The sequence below is a fragment of the Stegostoma tigrinum genome, chromosome 32 (genome assembly GCF_030684315.1).
Source record: "Stegostoma tigrinum isolate sSteTig4 chromosome 32, sSteTig4.hap1, whole genome shotgun sequence".
Lineage (NCBI taxonomy): Eukaryota > Metazoa > Chordata > Chondrichthyes > Orectolobiformes > Stegostomatidae > Stegostoma > Stegostoma tigrinum.
This window is the reverse complement of record NC_081385.1, coordinates 5,688,257-5,707,402: the sequence shown is the minus strand read 5'-3', so window position 1 is coordinate 5,707,402 and position 19,146 is coordinate 5,688,257. Positions and strand designations below refer to the sequence as shown.

Here is a 19,146-nt window from a genome sequence, read left to right as displayed (position 1 = left end):
CTTAAATAAAAAAAGTGCATAGAAAATGACGCTTAGAAACATTTTTACAACTATGTACAATTTTTTTTACATTCATTCTTTAGCATAGCTTTCAGTTTTGCTGAATTAAAATTACCTTCATTACCATGATATGGTTTAACACTGATGCACTAACCAGATTGTTAATAATGTTTTGCAAGAGCAATGTAAAAAATAACAATTTACAGGAACACAAAAAGACTGAAAAAAATAATTAAAAAAGGTTTACAAATTACCTTGTCATGAATAAAAATAAAACAAATTTCTCACGAAAGGTTTCTCAGACCTGGAACATTTTACATCTACTACTTCGTGTATTCATCTCAAAAGAGACATAAAAATATATTCACATTAACGGAAAACACACATATAAATATAATTCCGTTCTGGTGGGATATGGGAGAGAAAAGGCAAGCGTCCTAGTCACAGAGAACAGGGATGTACAGACACAATGTATACCCTAATTTTTAAAAAATAATTTAAAATGTATATTCCCCCTCCCGCCCCATCTAGTAGTTATATAGTCAGCTGTCTATTCTTTAGACAATAAAAAGAATAGTGTTTAAATATTTAAAAAAATCTTGGGAAAGTATTACTGAAGCATTATGTTCTCTTAAAAACAATTGAAACTGTAGATTCTGCATTCCCCCTCACTGTTATTACTTTCTGAACTAGGACCCATATGTACTTTCAAACTATCAAGACATGATGGTTTTACATGATCTCTACAGATTTACCGTAAACATCGTATTGCTTTGAAATGGATGCTAAATAGACAAGGTGAGAACCAGCCCTTCAAATTAACCCGCTTTTTTTTCCAGATGGGATTGTGTATCTCATTGAACAAACTTTATGGTGTATTACTCACTTAAAAAAATTTCGAGTAAGAAGTTGAGTCATTAGAAAAAGATACATTCATTGTAAAACCGCTGTGTCCTACTGTATTGGATTGCAAAGGGGACAATGTTAAACAACTTTATTTTTTAAAAAAATACTAAAGTCCCTCCTTGCCTGGCCTTCTTGGGTTTGAGCCTGAATTATTCCAAGTGATTAGCTTGTAACCTTCCACTCTACATGAGGACACACATTTCATCAGTTCCAACCCTGTTACAGGATAGGATAATGAAGTGCTCCAGCAGGAGAATGAAACAAAAAACAAGGTTTACAGAGGACAAAATACCAGAAAACCTCTGTAAATATTTCTATGGATTGCTAATGACAATCATGGAGGCACTTCTAGCCTTGACTATTCTGCAATCCAAGAGACCGAGCTCAAACTCATTTCTGCAATCGTGGTATGCCAGTTCTGAGGCAACTGCTTTACAAGGACACTAAATGTATAGAATGAACCTTATGAAATGGTGCAAAAGGACAACAGCAGTGTTAAAAATAGATTTTTTTAAAACTTTGGTGTTTAAAATGAAGATCAAGCCTCGTGGATGCCGCTCAGAAGAATGCGCCTGATGTTAATGCAGCTAGTTCTGACAGATCACGTCATGGGGAAGGAATAAGAAATTTAAGTTGTTACAGAAGTACTTCTTGCCAAAAGCTAATCCTTCAAATGGCATGGATGTCCCAGAAATAAGTACATCTGCCACTGCATGAGCACTGCCTCTACCACCCACAAAAACTATAGAGGTATGGAAGTTGCATGGATCTAAGTGGCTCTTCATTCATATGGGATAAATCTACAAGATGCTTGCAGCATCCAATACCAAGCCTCCTTGTCGAACTCAGTCCAGCACATGGAGTGAGCAATGTGTGGGGTATTAGCTATTTATTCAGCGGCACCCCAAACTACAGATAGCTGCACAGAGTACACAGTCAACAAAAAGACCCCAAATTAAATAAATAAATCATAATAAAAAAATATATATGCACTATGGCAGTATTTTCAATTGTTAATTGGCAGGTTTTTAAACTTCAGCTAAGTTGTCTACAAATCTCAATTTTAAAAAAAATAACCTGGCACTTAATTATACACACTGTATGGCATGGGTTATAAAGGTTTTTAAAAAGTTAAACTGTCAACACAAAGGAACTCATGGCAGTATTTTGCTCAAGGTTCGAACAGCCTTACTGACAAAAAAAAGCAGCGACATCTGTAAACAAAAGCGAACAAGCAACTAACCATTTCTTCGGATTTGCCACACATCCCCATTCTAACCTCCCATGTCCAATCGAGTCTTTAGGGGTGACTAAAAGTATTTGAAGCTGTAAAAATACAAAGGATTTCGTCAATGGCATAGAAACATGGGGAGCCAAGTTCCTCTCAGCAGATTACCTGCTTTTCCACTTTCACACCTCTCTCAGAGGGGACAGTGAGATGGAAAAACACATGTTACCGGATTTAAGAACTGTGAATGCCACATTACCAGCCAATCTGAAGCCTGGTTGTTAGTGTACTGACAGTACAATTCTATAATTTGGGAACAAAAGGGAGAGTTAAAACTGACAAAACATTCAAATAAGGGTGTCAAAAGACAATGGTATCTCCTGTTCATATGCCTCTGCTGCCGTGGTTTGATGGCTACACAACTATTGTGTCTCTTGGCTCTGAATTAAAAATGGTGGTTGGCGAGGAGGCATGGCCTGCAAGAAATGCAATGATTCAATCACTCCCATGAATCAAGACTTTGGTACACGTACTCAGGCTGCCACCATCTGGTTCACTGTGTTATCATTTGTTTCTTTCTACCTGTTCAAAAAACAAACTCTCCCTCCTTCCATTCTAACTTTTTAAAAAATACAACTATATTCAAATGTCCTATATGTTCAAGGGCTTCAAACAAATATAAATGACACTGTTTATTAAAAATCTCTGCTGGGGTTATAGACAGTGAAAGTTAAGGAAGAACACCTATAATAATCTTTGTACAATGTCATAACTCATTACCCACAGTCACTAGAAATCCACTCTGGATAAAAAGTACTATTTAAAATCTTTGCAAATTCCTATCAAGTTCAAGACACTTACTTCCCATTGGTGGGAACATGAGGATCAGTAAAAAAAATTCACGCAAGCCCAAACCCTGCTTCAGAATTAATACAGTAATAGCATTTAATTTAGTAACACAGACAGGGTTTTGGTATAAGTTTGATGAGGGACAAGCCACAGAGCTGCGACTCTGGAATCCATCACATTAAAACTACACTAGAAAAACACTGCATTCAAAAAGCATGCCAAAGACCCCTTGCAACAATAACCCAATAAACCATCACACCCCAAATGTGTAGTGCTTTACCTAAGCTTTGGGCAACTAAAGGTTTATAAGTGTATTCAGAAGTTCACATGATTCCATTCATTGTCTGCACATTTATTCAACTTGTTCAAAATTTCTAGCCTTCTCAACAAATTCAAAGGGTTTTTTTTGTTCTTTCATAGGATTTGGGTGCCATCAGAAAAGCCAACATTAGTTGTCCATCCATAAAAGCTGTCACGGTGGCGGTGAGTTGCTTTCTTGAACTGTTTACAATCTTTCTGATACAGGATATACCCACAGTTCTGTTATGACTGGAATCTGAGAGAAGAATCAAAGAATACTGGATGCCAATACAAAGGACAAAGGCAAATCCATTACAGTGTGAACACGCCACAGGAGTGCTCTCTGATCACTGAGAGCAGAGTGGTGGTTGAACCAGAGTGTGACCACAATTCAGGCCATAAGCCAGGCTGAAGACAACACAAGCTGGTACAGGAACTGAACCCACACAAGTGGCATCCCTTTGCATTTGCAAATGAGCCGCCTAGCCAACTGAGCTAACCACCCCCACACATGACACTCAACTGTTCATCCAATTCTTTGAATACTATGTATCTTTGGGTAGAACTAAGGGCATTGAAGGCAATTCTTAAGCCCCAGGTAACTAAAGGCTATTAAAGATCAACAATACTGCTTTAAAAACCTTTTTCTAAGCCACATAATTATAAGTGACTTGAAAAAAACTACAGGTCACTGGACGTTTAAATTCTTGTTGAACTGTAAACTGATGCTTCATATATTCCTTCAACTAGTGATGAAAAAAAAAACTTATGAACAAAATGGTAACAAAAACTGGCAATCAAATCGTTGCCCCTTTTCTGAAATGCCCTGCAATGAAGTAGAGGGGTGCACCAGGAAACACAAACCAAATTGCCCACTGCTAGTCACGGTTCTTTCAATTATGGACTTTTGGTAACACATACTAACTAAAAAAAAAACCAAGTTCATCTTAGCTTGGTATTGTGTCAAACCAACCAGCAGTCATTTATACAGCATTTCAGATTCTGTCTTCACGGCTGTCAGTGCATAAAGAATGGTTCCCCCACCACACCCGCATCCTCCCCACACCCCCCACCCATCCCCCAACCCCTTCCAGTAGAACCCCCATTACCTGAACATTAACACCACAATCAGAAGGCTTGTCTTCCTTGTGCTGTAAATATGCTGCCCTGGCAATTCCACCACAAACTTGGTGAAGTGCAATGTCGTTCTTAGGTAAACACTGCTTTCTTACATAAGAGGTTAATACCTCCCTACGAGCAAAGGTGCCCTCAAGAAACAAGCTCCTATCATAGCAGCAAGGAACATGGTCCCAAAAGGCTGGCGGCGGATGGATGTCATTAAGCAGCAGTAACTGAGTGAAGGCAAATGAAACAAGAAGAAAAATCACCAACCCAACTTTTGTCCAGAGGTATAAATGAAGAGAAATAGTGGACAACAAATACCACATCAGGGAAAAATTATCCTGAAACAGTTTTCCATCCATCAGTCCATCTAGCTGTCAATTGCTGCTTAAAGGGGCACCACTTTGCCAACAAAGGAGGTAGGAACGAAAGTGGAAGGAGGGTTGGGTATGTGACATCTATTTTTTAAAATGAAGACAGTGCCCCTTTAAGAAAACAACTTCCTGATCAGACAAACTGAACTTTTTTCTTTTAGGAAATTCAACAGAGTTTGGATAACAGGGCTCACATCTATAATCTGGATAATTGAATACACAGGATACAACTAATAATCTGGACAACGGGACACATGGAAATACGACTGTAGTCTGAATAACAATATACTGCTGTAGTCAGTACAAATACATTAGGTTTAGCGTCAATCTCAATAGCGCACAGTGCAAAACATTAAGGGATCAAGATCTTCAAACATTAAGTCACTGTGATAAACCCACTTGAGATGCATTCATTTGGTCAAAAATGCCTGTCTTCCAGGAGCCAGTTATGGTAGCATTTCAGCATTGAAACAGAAATTATTTCCTGACTCTCAAAATAAACATTTTTTTAAAACTAAAAGACTATCACAACCATTATGGTGGTTATGCAATATTTTAGCACATTTCCCCAACACTACAATGCAGTACAGCTGTTAAGTGGTGGGGGTGCAGAAAAAAAGAAACCAGATGACTAACACACTAGGTGACATTTACCTGTTAATTTAGTGGAGGTATTTAATACCTGCATTAATAAGTGAATTAAGAAACATCAGAAGCGTATGTTAAGCATTCGTATGCCAGTACATCCACAACGATATGCTGGTTTTCAATTCTGAAATTCACTCATGGCCGGGCTTGAAACATTTGCAATTCCCTACACAACAAACAGTCCTCAGGAGTAGACACACTGACAGGATGATTAAATCAAGAATGTCAACATGAATTTATATGTATGGATGCATGTTCAAGGTTACTTTACCTACTCTTCCAATATGAATCTACCTTGAAGAATTTCAAACATTTTAGAAATGTGTTAATTTGTTGGACAAAAGTGTTCAAATGAAGTGTTAAAGTTATCATGCAGGATAATGACATGGTTGGAAAGAGCAGTGGTCAGGTGATACCAAGCGTGAGTTTTAGAAGTCTATTGATTGTAAGTGGAAAGGAAGATCAAGATGCTTTATCTTTTAATTTTCCCATGTTCTCTTAAACAGGAACAACCATGACATGATAGTCATAAATCTGGATCACTCCACTCCACCCAATGATTAAAAGCTCCCATCAGTGGAAGGGTCTTTTTTTTTGTTTCTCCCCTGACCCCCATCAAATGTCAAGAAATGGGTGCTAACAGAAGTTTAGAGTTTAATTAACTTATCAGTGGTGCTACCGCACCACTAGTGCATTTCAAACAAGTGGTGTGAACGTCAATACTCGTGTGTAACTAGCAAGACGACTTCAGGGGTTCAGAGGTGGGCATATATCAGCAGGCTTTTCCAGCATTAATGAGGTCAGCATGAAGTTTCTATGTACCCTGTTCCTGTTTCCTTTTCCTGTATCTTCCAAATCATTTTCTTAATTTCTTCTCTGAATAGCCAGTTCATCATTAAGTGCAGTGCTACTTTGAAGCAACTTGGAAAAAAAACTTAAAACTAAAATCCAAAGAAACATGAGGCAGAATGCTTACCTAGTTAGTGTTAATTCTATGCTCTGCCACTCAAGTTCCAAAAATTCACAAAGCTTTAAACTTAAACATGCGACAACTGCCTCCTGGAAAGGGGTGGGAACTTGCTAGATTGAAGTGATTTTATGGGATTACAGGCGTTATGCAGTGTTGTATGGGTACAAATATGGTTCACTTCATTTCACTGCCATCTCGCAGTAGCTCCGCGTTGAGAAGCTGCTGTCATTGGAAGAAAAGAATTTGAAGAATACGTTGGTTTCACATTTTAAAATTATTAAAGCAAATTGCTCCCAGGGGAGAAACTGCAAAACACAAGGATCAAAACTGCTCTCACCCAGTACTGCCCCTGCCTTTTCCACTGCACAGCTGTTAAAGATATTAATTTTCCTCACATGCCATCTTTACCTTTCTTCTACAAGAGAGGAGATTCTGCTCAAGTGACATAGCTAATTCAGGGTGAATTTCAGTTTTTGTTGTTGCCTTGGTACATAATTGATTGGGAAGCGGGTAGCACTCATTATTTCACTCAGTTCCATATATGGTACAGGATGTTTTAAGGATGGAAATGGAGCTGTAGTCAATTAGTACTCTGCCATGCAGATCTGAAAGTGATCAGCAGTCAACACTGTTTAGCAATGCATTTTTACCAAGTATGCACTAATACCATGAGCTCCATGAATTCATTTGAATGGCATTTTTTTGCCATTTATTATTTGGCATGAGCCCCACCTATACTACAACCACTCTTTGACCTTGGTGTTCAAAATCTTTTTTTCTACAAGATTTTCACAATGCAGATTGCAAAGCAACTTCACCATTTCCATCCAAGGGCTTTTCTTTCCGAGATCCCATAAAATCATTACAATCACCTCAAGAGGGTGTTTTTTACCCCCACCAGTTAATTTATTTTTTCCTCAGTTCAGGAACTTCCTGCATTTCTTTGCTCCACAGTTACAAGGCAGTTTGTTGCTGGCATCTTCAATCGGGAACTTGTAATCGTATGTAAGTTCTTCACCACGGTAGATCTTTCGCACAGCAAAGATGACTATGTGTTTCTGCCCATCCACATTTATCACCCGTGAGTAGCAGTTGGGTTCACAGGAGTGGTTGATGAAACGTGCTGCATTTCCGTGCATCGTGGCATCCACAACTTCATAATCATCAATACGGAACATGTAACAACCGATCCCCTATTAGTACAAAAAGAGTAGAAAAAAAATTAATAAATTACCATTAGTGTATCTTCTTTAAAATACCAAACTCTTGCTGGGGTACAGTCCTTAGGACCCAGTAGCCCTTGATTATCTTGCCCAAGTTTGCCCAGATAATGAGTACCAATAGGGCACGTGACCAAAAGAAGCACCACAGCCAATTTTGGCAGTTTTTAATGTTCAAACGGTTCATTTTCCAGTTTGGCCTGCAGCAGGAGCCCTGACAGTTATAGATCAAGGATAGTGAAACTGGCTAGCATCTCATTGTTGCTTCAACCAAGGATCTGTATTGGATGCAGTAAGACACAGCTTTAATCTTATTGATGCACTGGGAAGTCAAATTCATTAAAACAAAGATGCAGATACACCAGAGAAGGTGCAGAAAAGATACACAAGAATGCTATCGGAATCGATGGATGTAACCAATCAGCAGAAAGTCAACAGGCTGGAGCCTCACAGGCAGAAAACCGATTAGGCCTTTGGAAAATGCATATTCCTCTGGTACTACGCTGTTAGGTTAGGACTCTCTTCTCCAGAAAGGCAGAGCTGGAGAAGCTGGACGGGGAGGGAGAGTTGGAGGGGTGGGGGGAGGGAGAGTTGGAGGGGTGGGGGGGAGGGGGAGTTGGAGGGGGGGGGGAGGGGGAGTTGGAGGGGTGGGGGCAGGGGGAGTTGGAGGGGTGGGGGGAGGGGGGTTGTGGTGGTGGCGGTGCTGTGTTAATGTGGAGAGTGAACACAAGAAAATACAAAAAAAAGGAGAATCTATGCGCTCACATGGCACAGGAAGACCCCCCAATTGGAAATAATTAAGAATACAATAAGGGAGACAGAAACATTTCCACTAGTGGGGAACCCAGAATCAGGAGCTATAAGCAAATCGCTCTCATTAACAAATCCAATTGGGAATTCAAGGGAGATCTCTTCGCTGAAAGTATCTCTAATGTATTATAGCTGTATTATTAACTCAGAAACCCAGACAATGTTCTGGGAACCTGGGTTCAAATCCTGCCATGGCCGAATTTGAATTTAATAAATATCTGGAATTAAGAATCTAATGATGACTTGTGAATCCATTATCAATTGTCAGAAAAACCCATCTGGTTCACTAATGTCCTGCCATTGGAAGAAAACAGCTATCCTTACCTGGTTTGGCCTACATGTGTGACTCCAGACCCACAGCTATGTGGTTGACTCTTAACTGCCCTATGGGCAATTAGGAGTGGGCATTAAATGTTGCCTAGCCATTCATCCCACAAATGAATAAAGCAATAGATACACAGAACACATAGCTAGGTAAACAGAATTAAAAAAGGGAGAAACTAGATTATGCTGGTAGAGTCAAATGAAGAGTGGTGGGAAGGTTCTTTGTAACGCAACAGAGAGTTCAATCTGGATAAATGCGAGGTAGTGTGTTTTGGCACAAAAAAGACAAGAGTAGGGCTTCTACAATTAATGGTAGAACAGAGGTACCTCGGGTGCAAGTACATGATTCTGCAACGTTTATGCCACATACAGACAGAATGGTTAAAAAGGCGTCTGGCACACTTGCCTTTATTGCTCAGTCCTTTGAGTACAGGAATTGGGACATGATGTTGAGTTTGTACAGGTCATTGGTGAGGCCTCTTCTGGAATATAGTGTCCAGTTCTAGTTGCCGTGTTATAGGAAGGATATTATCAAGCTGCGAGTTCAGAAGAGATTTACCAGGATTTTGCTAGGTATGGAACATTGGAATGTGAGTTTGCTCGCTGAGCTGGAAGGTTAGTTTTCAGACGTTTCGTCACCGTTCTAGGTAACATCATCAGTGAGCCTCCGACGAATCGCTGGTGTTATGTCCCGCTTTCTATTTATCTGGTTAGGTTTCCTTGGGTTGGTGATGTCATTTCCTGTTCTTTTTCTCAGGGGATAGTAGATTGATTTGGACCCAATGAGTTTGTTGGAGTTCCAGTTGGAATACCATGCTTCTAGGAATTCTCATGCGTGTCTCTGTTTGGCTTGTCCTAGAATGGATGTGTTGTCCCAATGAAAGTGGTGTCCTTCCTCACCTGTATGTAAGGATACAAGTGATAGTGGGTCATGTCGTTTTGTGGCTAGTTGATGTTCATGTATTCTGGTGGCTAGCTTTCTGCCAGAATACATGAACATCAACTAGCCACAAAACGACATGACCCACTATCACTCGTATCCTTACATACAGATGAGGAAGGACACCACTTTGATTGGGACAACACATCCATCCTAGGACAAGCCAAACAGAGACACGCATGAGAATTCCTAGAAGCATGGCATTCCAACCGGAACTCCATCAACAAACTCATTGGGTCCAAATCAATCTACTATCCCCTGAGAAAAAGAACAGGAAATGACATCACCAACCCAAGGAAACCTAACCAGATAAATAGAAAGCAGGACATAACACCAGCGCTTCGTCGGAGGCTCACTGATGATGTTACCTAGAATGGCGACGAAATGTCTGAAAACTAACCTTCCAGCTCAGCGAGCAAACTCACATCCAGAACCTCAACCTGAGCTACAAATCTTCTCAAAGCTCGCTATGGAAGGTTTGAATTATAAGGAAAGACTGGATAAGCTGGGACTTTTCTCCTGACTGGAGTTTGGAAGGTAGACAGGTGACCTGATAGAAGTGTATAAAATAATGAAAGGTATAGATCGAGTTGATGGTTGTCTTTTCCCTAATATGGGGACTTTTAAGAGTGAGGGGCACATTACTAAGGTGAGAGCAGACAGACTAAAACAAAGACATGAGGCAAATTTTTCGTTTTACACAGACAGCTGTTCATGTGTGGAATAAACTTCCTGATGAAGTGGTGGATGTGGGCACAATTACAATGCTAAGAGACATTTGGATGGATATATGAATAGGAAATATTTAGAGGGATATGGGCCAGGAGCAGGCAGGCGGGACTAGTTTAATTTGGGATTATGTTACTGTTCTGTATGACTCAATGGCTCTGTATCCAAGTTGGGTCAAATGGTTTGCTTTTGGTCTGTAAATGTTATGTAGTTGCAGCAAAAACTGGAGTTGTTATTTTGTGCATTACACTACCTATCACAGGGAACCTAAAGATAACAAGCCAATAACAAAAATGATTCATACATTAACCAAATGGTAAGGATAAGGACCGCAACATACTTAAGTGACCAAAATGCTGAATGAACGTTTTTCATGAAATACTGCTTTGCGTAAATTTGGCAATGTCATACAATCTGATCAAACTGACTAAAAGAATCAGTTCTGTTAATTCCAGTTTCAGCTCTCAACATGGCTTGCCATGAATTTTCCATAGTTAAGGGGCAATTATATGATTAACAATATACATCTCCATTCCAAATCAGAAACCTCCATTAACCTCTCCTTCTCCCCAGTGACATTAGTCAGTTATAAGAAGATATCATAAGGCATAAAATTTCATTTTCATTTCCAAAAAGCAGGCAAAACTACAGAAGCAAGCAAAAGCAATCGAAGCATTTTTTTAAATAAAATTTTATTCAACAAATACATGAGCAAGAGTTGAAGAGAATGTATAACTACTTGATCCACAGAATGATTCACAGGTATCCCAGGGTCTGGATCACTAAGATACTTAGCTGCTAACAATCATGCTGTTTAAGCAAGTGTCTCCTGCTAACGGTACGCGATCAGATAGTTTCTACGCAAGCTATGGTCTCAACAGGAAATTGAGGCTGACTGCTGGGGAAGGTCTGTACAGGTTGACAAGTGCTTATAAATTCTGCTGCACTTGGCCTTGGGATGAGACCAAGGCCATGAATGCCACAGACACAAGGAAGGGGCTAGCTTTTTAATCTCTCTTTATATACTTGAAAGCACTATTTATTTTTAAGGAAGTGTAAAACATGCCTCAGGCACAAGGCTTTTCTAGCCGGCAGTGTTCCTCAGTGAGTTGAGAGAGTGTGTTTACATCACTGTTAGCAAAGTGCCCTGAGAAAATGTCCAAAGGTGGCACTATACAAAAGATATTTTGTACACTAATAGATAGAGGGCTGAAAAATCTGATGAAAATAATCAAAGTTCAATGAAGACTGGTAACTGCAATTGGCAGCAGTCAGGCCCAAGTAGAAAATAGTATTAAAAGGTGCTCTACAATACAACAGTCTGATTGCTTACTTTGCTGTTTTAGCGGCAAAACAGCATATCCAGGTATCATTGGAGTTTGGATAGCAACAAATTCTAATAGCACCCTCCATTTAAACTATTAATTAAATACAAATTTCACAGCAAGTTATCCAATGTACAAAATAAAGGCACTCAAGAATTGGCCAGTTTTGAAACAGTTCCAAACCAACTTGGTAATCCCCACACTGTGTACATTCAACATTCAACAGCCGAAAAGCTTGCACACAAACCAATTTTTAAAAATGAACTGCAAAGTTGCTGCAAGTTAAACAACACAAACGGGTAAGCTGTTTAATTTCACAAGGAAGGCGGAGCGTCGCTGATGCCATAAAGATAGCGTTATTTCAGAATGGGTTCATTAAACGGCGGAGAAATAACATCAGTGATTCCTACGATGGCTATCCCAGCACCTGTGGTTATTATCTAGCATAAACCTGCACTAGAAACTCACCTTGCTGTCATAATATTTCTCTCGTTTGTCTGTGAGGACAGATCGAATGACATTACCCGAATATTCGATGACCATCTCACCTGCATCAATGTTTCGCTTACAGAAAAGGCCTCGTCCGTGGATTGGTGACCTACAGCAGTTACAAAGATGGGAAGGGTGGGAGGGAAGAAAAAAGACCACAAATCATTCATTATGAACGCTAAACTCATGGCATTACATCAATTTTACTCTTGGCTAAGTAAAAATTCTGTGACAACTAAAACCAAATATCTTCCCAGCCAATTCAACAAGGCATTCAATTGCTTGAATGAGATACTTTGCTCTAACCAGCTGACAGTTTAAATTTTGCATAAACACTGAGTCTCATTACTTATTAAAAGAGCACAGCAAACTGCGACCAAGAATATTCTTAACGCCTCCCTCTAACCTGATTATATTGTTTGGAGTTCAGCTGCTTGACCACATTCGTGGTCAGCTTCTGAAGTTTCAGCATTAATAAACAGGAGGCCATCCAGAACTCTACTGCCCATATTTCAACTAATATCACCTTACAGCTGCTTTTCAAAGTGGTTTTGCTGATCTCAGAGTTAGAAGACATCGCCATTTTAAATTTCTTTTTCTTTTCAGCCATGCATCAACCCTGCAGCCCTCTTGAGATATCGGCACTCCTCCAATTCTGGTCTCCTGAACAGCCCCCATTTTAGTTGCTACACCACTGGTCACCCTGTCTTCAATGGCTAGACTCTAAAGAAAGCAAATTTCTCCTGAGACTGCTCCCACAAACCTGCTAAAACTGCATGATGATGCTTATGTGAAATACTTGGAACATTTTACTATGCTGAAGTCACTACAAAAATGCAAGTTTCTCGTTGAGGTTCAACTGTTCCACTGCAGTACTCTGGTCTTGCTCACATCACGGACACTTGCACAGAAGCAGCATGTCAGCCTGCAGATTGAATACATTTGCACAAAGCGAGTACGGAGATTTTAAAAAGGATTATTTCTAAGATCAGAATGGTTTTGAATGGATGAAAAACACACAATAGCAAATACAAAACTGAAAAACCCCTCATCTTGATAAAAAGGAGGAAGTACTTTCCACAACTGGGTTTTCATAGATCCTGGGGGGAAAAAAAAATTCTAATCTTCTTGCCTTCAATTCTTCCTGTGTTTTCTTGAAGCACTTACTCACACTAGAATACATTGTTAGATTTGAGGCTCCTTAACGTCTTAATTTAAGGTTCAGAGATGGTAGTGTCTTTTCTCTCCCCAATCAACCTGTTCAGACATATCATTACATACTTCTGGACCAGGTGGGACTTGAACTCAGGCCTCTCGGTCCAGGAGGAGGGACACTACCACTGTGCTACTTGAGGGTTCTGGTAGTTGTTAATTGTCTGAACATAAATAGGGAGCAGCTGTTACACTGGATGTGGGATGACAGGGCTACAACTGAGTAAATACTTCTCTACAAAAGACAAGATACATGTTTTGGTTTCAATCTTGTCAACTGGCTTGCACTGTATAAACTTATCCAGTCTACAGACCTAGGTACATTGCACTGAGAGAGTGGCCGTTCTTTGTATGTGCTAACCCAGACAATAAATGATGACAGGTTATTAAATCAGTATATCACAGTTGGGCCCAATGCAGTCCTCAACTAACATGCTCACAAACACTTTCAGAGAAATTTGGTGAACAGTGATCAACAGCAAGGACACTGTTTACATTTTGCTTCTCACCTCCAAGGTATTGACGATAACTGAATCAGGTGGGAGATTACAGGGTAATTACAGAGTTTCAATTAATTTAGCTTCATCCATTCAAAACGTCAGCTTGCCAAAATGGAGCATTCAATAATTTCTCCAAGAATTCCAGAGTTCATGTCTCAGTTATTTAACAAGTAAATTAACTTCCTATTGCGGTTTTAGTGTCAAGATAAGCTTCATGGAATCAGCCCCAACTTTAACTGTTGGTACTGAAAATTTGGTCATTTCAACTTCTAAACCCCACCCCGCTCGCTCAATTAATTTTCTAAATTTATTTTTTCATTCCTTGTATATACATCTAAGATCACCTCAGTTTAATCCTGTCAAAACTCAAAAAGCCTAATACATGACCAATCTTTTTTCATACCTCTGACACTACAGGCATCAACCTTGTTGCTCTCCTCTGACTGCCTCCGGTGTTGATTGTCTTCTTTGTGATAGCTTGACAAAAAACTGTACACAAAACTCATGGCACAGTCTGATGCATGCATAATACAGTTCAAGTAAGACCTCCTTTGACTTTTTTTTAACGCATTCACAGGATGAGGGTGTCATTGGCAAGGCCAGCATTTATTGCCCATCTGTAACTGCCCGGAGGACAATTAAGAGTCAACCACATTCCTGCGTGTCTGAAGTCACATATAGGCCAAAAAAGGTAAGGATAAGAGTTCCTTTCCCTAAAGGAGATTAGTAAGCCAGATGTGTTTTTAGGACAATCAACAATGGATTCATGGTCATCATTAGACCCTCAATTCCAGACATTTGATTAGTTATTGCAGCATCTTATTAGCATTGATGATTGCTGGTCTGATAGTGGGTAGCATGTTGAGAGTCCTGTCAACTAAGTTTCTTGTACAGCACACACAATGTTTGCCAATGATTATATAATTTTCAGCACCATTTGTGACTCCCTCAGGATACTGAAGCAGTCCATGGATAAAAGCAAGCAGCTTTGGACAATATCCAGGCTTGGGCTGGCAAGTAATATTCGTACCACACAAATGAACGTCTCCAGTTAGAGATAATTTAACCAGTGCCTCTTTAAATTCAATGGTGTTACCCCCAAGGTCTGCCCACTTATTTATTTTGTTCAAATAACTTCATATTTTCGTAGCTGATTCTTGAATATCAGCCTGTCTCATTTGGCAACATTCTCAAATCTGACAAATTTACATGGAATTTCTGTGTGCAAGTCAATGCAAGCTGGTCTCAAGAGATGCAACATGGACAATAGATCTGATACAACTCCTGAGAATTCCTCCTATTTTCTGCTCCTCAGACAATGCATCATCTATTCCTAAGGGATATCCTGACTTACCCATGAAGTAGTTAATAGCAATATTTTCACAAAATGCTTTTTGAAGTAGTAGGCATATCACAACAGCTTCAACACAAGAAGATAACTTCTCAAATAAAAAAAGGCCAACTAGGGTTAGTTAATCAGGATATTTCCTTTCTAAATCCAAGTTAACTGCTGTTTAATATGCCGTTATTGTATCAATACCAGGAATAAATTGAGGGTAAATCAATCCCATGATTTTAAATGGGACTGAAGATTAATGATCCATTAATACTATTTATCCCGTAAGGGCTTTATTTGTCTTAAGCACATTTAGCCTGACTGTGGCTTCCAGCTCATTGGTATCAGTCATTAATTCTAGACAAGTTATTGACAGGTAGGGACAGTGAGCTGCTTGGAAGTAATCAATCATTCAGGATCAACTGGCTCTTGCTCACCCATCAGTTTCAAGCCTGGTTGCATCTTTTACGAATGTGTCATGGCAGACCGCCATCTAAGAATAGGCAGTTACAGTCTTATTTTACTTCCACAAATGATTTCATTTCAGGATTCTGGGTAGCCAGCTCCTCTAACCATAATTTAAGAAAACACAATTTAGTTCTTTCTTTATCCCTATAAGCCATTCAGCCTTCTCCCTGCAGATTATTTCCATTAAATTCTGGGACTATTGATATTGCTAGCAAATCCAGTTTAATCTTAACAGCAGTCTATGCTCCAGCATTTCATTATTGGTAACCTGTTAAGCTATTTCGGAACACACTCATTTCGAATTATGTGTTAGTTGAGTTAGATTTGGTTACTAAGAGAACAGAGAAACTGGATTCTTGCATTCAGAAAATTAATGTTCCTAGAAGTGCAATTGAAGAGTAACTAGAAAGAGAATTAAGAGTTCCGGACAGAGTAGGTATGATGGATTTCATGGTCTTTTCTCAGTATCACAGTATTATGTCCCTTTTATTCCTCTGCGTTAGGATCTTACGTATTTTACAACCAATTCGGGATGGTCTATAGCTTGGACAGGAACTTGCAAGCGTGCAAGTGATTCTGCTGGCCTTGCCCTCCAAAGTGGTAAAAGTCATGGGTTTGAAAGGCGCTGTTTCTGGATGCCTAGTAAGTTATCACAGTCTACCTTGTAGATAGTACCCAGCGATGCCCGGTATCATAGATTGAATTTTCAACGTTGTGGATGGGGAACCAAAGAAGCTTTGTCCAGGACAGTGTCGTGTTTGTGTTTTTGGAGCTGCAATCATCCAGCCAAGCGGAGATGGTTTTCATGGGTGTCTTGAGTTGTGTGTTTTGTAGATGATACTCTAACACTGGGCTAACACGAGGAAGAGTCATTCTCCTCAAAATTCGGAGCCTCTGAGCTGCTTCTGTAGCTATAGCTGGACAACAGTATCCCTCAGGATATGTGTGTGTGTGTGTGTGTGTGTGTGTGTGGTTGGGGGGGGGGGGGGGGGGGAGGAGAGGAGGAGGAGGAGAGAGAGAAGGGTGAAGAATCCGAAATTAAGTGCATTTTGATAGCTTCCAGTCTGGCAAGTTTGCCAGAAATCAAAATAGCCAGAATCAACATGAGCTTGATTTCACTCAGAAGGCTCTCCATTAAGCAATTAAATGGATAATCACCAAGAATAGCACTAGAAAGATGTCAGAATACCTGGCAGCATATACATAAAAAGTTCCTAAGCAGATAATGCTGTTCATGATATGCACCAGATCGTGTAGACCCAAAAATGCTTACACAGTACACTGTGTTGAACAATCCTGCAGTGTACATACAAAAGATAACAATCTGTCCACATGAGCCAGCTCTTCCTTTTTCTTTAGTTACTGTAGTTCTTACTTATTGCATTTAAGTAACATGCAGTTAAATACTATAGCATTAAGTTCTTATGCCATACAAAATCACATTCGTGAATGTCCTATATGATGAGATCAACTAAGTTTGACAGTCTTATAAAAAGCTTGATTTTTTAAAAAATCCTCCAGTCTTAATTTGATCTTTCTTTTTGTGCGATGTAATGTATTAGGGGTTAAAGTTACTCCAACAGCACAAATTATACATTTGTGAAAAGTTGATACTAACACAACATAATGGAGCAAATACATTCACTTTTCCACTAGCAGCTTAAAGCAGCTCTATATACTGTGCACACTGTGTAGAATTTATTTTCTCTTACCGGTAGACACCAACTGCTTCTTTAGAAGTCTTTTTCAAGTGCCTGAACCGCATGGCCATTGGGAGGTCCATGCTAGTCGCTCGCCTACAAGGTTAAAGACAATAATAAGTTACTGCAAAGCTATCACTTCACAATGAACTTCTCCAGGATATTTATACTATAAACATAAACCTCTCCTCAAATATATTTCTTCAGTTCCTTGACAGTGAAACTCGGTGATAAAATAGTATTCATCTCAATTTAATTCTTACTTCAAATACGTATCTTTATGTCCAAGTTATCTTCTGAAACAAAATGAAATAATCTTACAATTAATTTTGAACGCCAATATAAAAAATTATGGGATAAATTTTATAAATGGCATCCTTAGTACAAAATGTTTAAGAAACAACCTTTTCATATCAACATTAACAATAACTGGAGCATAGTTGAATTTCAAAACATATCCCCATCTTGTGAAAAATAATGGCCACCATAATAAATTAGCTTCTCGCATTATCAGCAGGGCAAGTAATCTGGCATAGCCCATTGTGAACATGAACACAATCTCACTGTACATGATAGCTGCTCCAGTATCAGCATTTTGGATATAAAACGTCCAGGGCAATGCAAGAAAGAAAACCACGTGCTGCAATAAACTGTTTCCGAGATTCACTGAACCTGCCCATGAGATATAAACTGCGGTTCCATGGGGTCATAACAAGAAACTTTTTTTGATGAAACCGTAGCAAAAGTTTAACATCTAAAATCATGTGAATGCTGTTATTTTTAAGATGCTGATCCACTGGCAGGAAAAGGAAGCCATTCATCCATTACTTTGGTAGGTAAGCTACATCTCAATACGTAGCATGTATTCCTTGATGTCCTTATCTAACAAAGCTAGTTAATTACATACATGTTTACAAATTTATACGTCATTGGATAAACATCTACATTTTTGAATGGTACTTTGAATCAAAATCAATGACTGTAATGTAACTGTTACATATTGACATATAACATATTGGATATGAGTTTATGACTAACTGGAGCCCACCGTGCTGATTTAAGCTGCACCTCCTCTTCCTCCTCTTCATTGGGACAATAATCTGGTGGCTGCCGATGTTTTGAAGCCAAGAAGTTGAACATGTCAAATGCTGACTTCCTGCATAAATAAAGATAAAGCAATAAATTGTGGATCTTCTGGGAAATACTGTCAAGTAATAAGTACAATATTAAATGCACATTTATCTTTCTTCATTCAATCTACAGCTCATGTTTTGAAAGACTAAAGATCACATCATTATTTTTCTTAGTTTTAAACCTTAGTAGTGTCTTAGACCATGAAGACCAGAAGACATAGGAGTGGAAGTAAGGCCATTCGGCCCATCAAGTCCACTCTACCGTTTAAATCATGGCTGATGGGCATTTCAACTCCACTTCCCTGCACTCTCCCCGTAGCCCTTGATTCCTTCTGACATCAAGAATTTGTCGATCTCTGCCTTGAAGGCATCCAACGTCCTGGACTCCACTGCACTCCATGGCAATGAATTCCACAAGCCCACCACTCTCTGGCTGAAGAAATGTCGTCTCATTTCAGTTTTAAATTTACCCCCTCTAATTTTAAGGCTGTACCCACAGGTCCTAGTCTCCCTGCATAACAGAAACAACTTCCTAGCGTCCACCCCTTCTAAGCCATACATTA

The 19,146-nt window shown here is 39.4% G+C and overlaps 1 protein-coding gene across 4 annotated transcripts in view; it reads right to left on the bottom strand.

Moving 5' to 3' along the window:
* Positions 1-4,374: 4,374 nt before the first annotated feature.
* Positions 4,375-19,146, bottom strand: part of kmt2a (lysine (K)-specific methyltransferase 2A) — a 152,480-nt gene continuing 137,708 nt past the window's right edge. For 3 of the 4 annotated variants that reach the window (XM_048562008.2, XM_048562009.2, XM_048562010.2), the window contains exons 33-36: positions 18,499-18,606; positions 17,463-17,546; positions 12,214-12,343; positions 4,375-7,590 (exon numbers count right to left, since the gene is read on the bottom strand). In XM_048562008.2, coding sequence (XP_048417965.1) covers positions 7,315-7,590; positions 12,214-12,343; positions 17,463-17,546; positions 18,499-18,606 — 598 coding nt within the window. In that variant the 3' untranslated portion in view covers positions 4,375-7,314. The remainder of the gene's footprint in view (positions 7,591-12,213; positions 12,344-17,462; positions 17,547-18,498; positions 18,607-19,146) is intronic. The other variant, XM_048562011.2, reaches the window with a different exon arrangement.